Genomic DNA, 2543 nt, shown 5'->3' on the forward strand with positions numbered 1-2543 from the left:
AGAACCCTTTGGGCGAAAATTTCGTCCGTTTTGCTCTATCTTGTACCGTTTCGGCGCTATGGGGCATTTCTTGGCGAAAACAATGTGAAAAAGACGAAATGGTCAATTAAATCGTATAAAAGGCTTCATGTCACAGAATTGTAAAGGGAGTAATACTTCAACCACACATTGAGGGTCGAACCATTCCCTCTATTGGGCTTAAGGGACCCTACATTATGTAGTATCACTAAAACGTTGAATTTAACATAACAATCTGACAAAATTCGAACTTTTAATGAAAACCTTTACCGATCAGCAGAAGTTTCATATCCCTAATTTTAGAGTAATGAGACCTCTACAAATGGTTCAGTATCTCAAATTTTGGGCCCGGATGGCCCTGTTTTCCTATACCCTCCCATTTGCTCGTCTCGGGTGTCAGCGCCGCAGGCCTAGCTATATGTGCGCCAGGCGCGTCGCAGCGTAACAGTGTTTCGTGAGATATCGCGAAGCCTGTTACGCGAGACGTGGTCTGGCGTACATATAGCTAGTATTATTGTATGATGAAAAAAAAAACAACTAGAAAATTAGAATAGAATATTTACACTAACATGGGACAAGGACGGTAAAAGTATAGAACAGTGACTCAGAGCCGATGAGTCACTCAAGTATACCATTGGAAAGGGCTTTTTGAGTAGAATCAGGAACACTATCAAATTATTGGCGCTCGAATTCGGTCTGCCGGTAAATTAAATAAATATGCGTCGCCGATAACCCTCAGATGCACTTTGAACACGACAGAATAACTTACGTTTACGGCCAGTCCTGGCATCGATCGCGCCGGCTGGGTTTTTTAAAAATATTATTCTCCCTCTAACGTTGCTTGAATTAAAGTTTTCAGACTTCTTTCTAAATGCCTTCTGCTTGTCGTCCTACCCAAAAACGAGCCAGAGTGCCGTCGAAAGTCCGTGGTCATTCCTGTCGACGTGCGAGTTGTCTTGGGGCTGGTGCGAGGCTAACACGCTGCCTGTCCATGAGGCAGACGGGAGGCTGGGTCAATTGTTTTTGTGACCTCACCATTCTACTGCTGGTCGTCCTGCTCGTCTTCGAATTACTTTCCCTTCCATTCGTTTCGCCCCACCCCTGTCTTCTAATGATTGGTTTTAAGTACTATTTTAACCTCACCATTTTACTGTTGCCCGTCTTCGAATTATTTGCCCTTCTACTTGTCCTGGCCAACACTCGTCTTCCAATGATTCTCTTCAAGTCGTTCGTTTTCAATTTTGCTTACCTGAGTGGTTCTTGCTATGCCCAACACCTGTCCCTCGACATTTTACTGTTGCCCGTCTTCGAATTATTTGCCCTCGTTGTCACGCAGAGAGCGCCGGGTCCGGCGTTTTCATCCAGAATCTCCCCGTCTCGGGAAACTTTTATTTTATCCAAGTTGGTCTTCGTCCCTGCAATAAAAACAAATATTAGAAGAAAGTAAACGTATTTGGGCGAGGTAACCAACGCCCCCACCCCGACCCTAAGCTTCGGTCACATCATCCAAAACGCCAGGAGCGGCATCGCGGCCACACGCCCCCGGTAGGCCGACAAACTCTTGCTGGTTCTGAAGTTGGTGGTCCGGTTGGTCTGCATGCACATACATACAATTGGCTGCTGGGCCCTTTTTCCAGGGTAAATTTGAGAGAGTTTTCCCCACACACCAATTTCTTTGCCCTTACTGCTCAAAGATGTGTAGCCTGAGCACGAAAAATATGTTGCATTAGTTACAAGAACTGTTCTCAAATTTCAGTTTTAAAAAATTATACCATTACTTACTAAGTACTGCTGCCAGTACTCGAAGGGCCGAATTTCTCCGAGATACATTGCGTAGCCCACTTTTTACCATTTCTTCGCCCAACAAGATCGGTTAGCAGAGCCTTGAACATTTTGACAGGATTCTTTCTGTGCGTCCGATATATTGCATGAAGGGCCACCTTCTCCATCCACACCCCTTTGCCAACACAAACCTGTATAAAAAAAGACAAATGACACACTTTGCTGATGTTCTAAATTACGTGAGTAGGAATTCATCGAAGGGGGGTTTAAAGTCCAAAAATTATATTTTTGCATATAAATAGATTACCCCACCCCAACTACTCATAGAAACTTACCCACTTATCCGTAGCCTGCTCCTCTGGCTCCTTCAAGCAAGGGAGGGTGAGCAGCGCCATCCCCTCAAATTCTCTCTCTCCTGCTGCCTTTCGGGGCTGAGAGCGGCAGGTTGAACCGGTCTTGCAGGATTACCTGAAAATATCAGAGCTGCGAAATTGTTGGCTGAGCGATTAGCGAAGCCCATTACTCCACTGACCGGAAAAGTTTGATTCTGTTTGTATGTTTGTCTGTTTGTCTGTCTGTCTGTCTGTCCGCACGATAACTCGAGCAAGAATTGAGAGAGCGACCTGGGATTTTTAGGGTCGTTTTGTATCATAAAAAGACAGATCGAGTTCGAAGATGAGCACTCTAGCTCAAAAATTGTCTTTTTTAAAAATCAAAAGCCACAGGTAATAAAATATATTTTT

The 2543-nt window shown here is 44.5% G+C and overlaps 1 protein-coding gene across 1 annotated transcript in view; it reads right to left on the reverse strand.

Annotated features, from left to right (window-relative positions):
• Nucleotides 1–1411: 1411 nt before the first annotated feature.
• LOC113215949 (uncharacterized) overlaps nt 1412–2543 on the reverse strand; it is a 6832-nt gene continuing 5700 nt past the window's right edge. Inside the window, exons 2-3 of the mRNA XM_052267589.1 lie at nt 1868–1991; nt 1412–1433 (exon numbers count right to left, since the gene is read on the reverse strand). Of these exons, the coding sequence (XP_052123549.1) occupies nt 1412–1433; nt 1868–1991 (146 nt within the window). The remainder of the gene's footprint in view (nt 1434–1867; nt 1992–2543) is intronic.

This window comes from Frankliniella occidentalis, unplaced genomic scaffold, assembly GCF_000697945.3.
Source record: "Frankliniella occidentalis isolate FOCC.00 unplaced genomic scaffold, Focc_3.1 Scaffold55, whole genome shotgun sequence".
Lineage (NCBI taxonomy): Eukaryota > Metazoa > Arthropoda > Insecta > Thysanoptera > Thripidae > Frankliniella > Frankliniella occidentalis.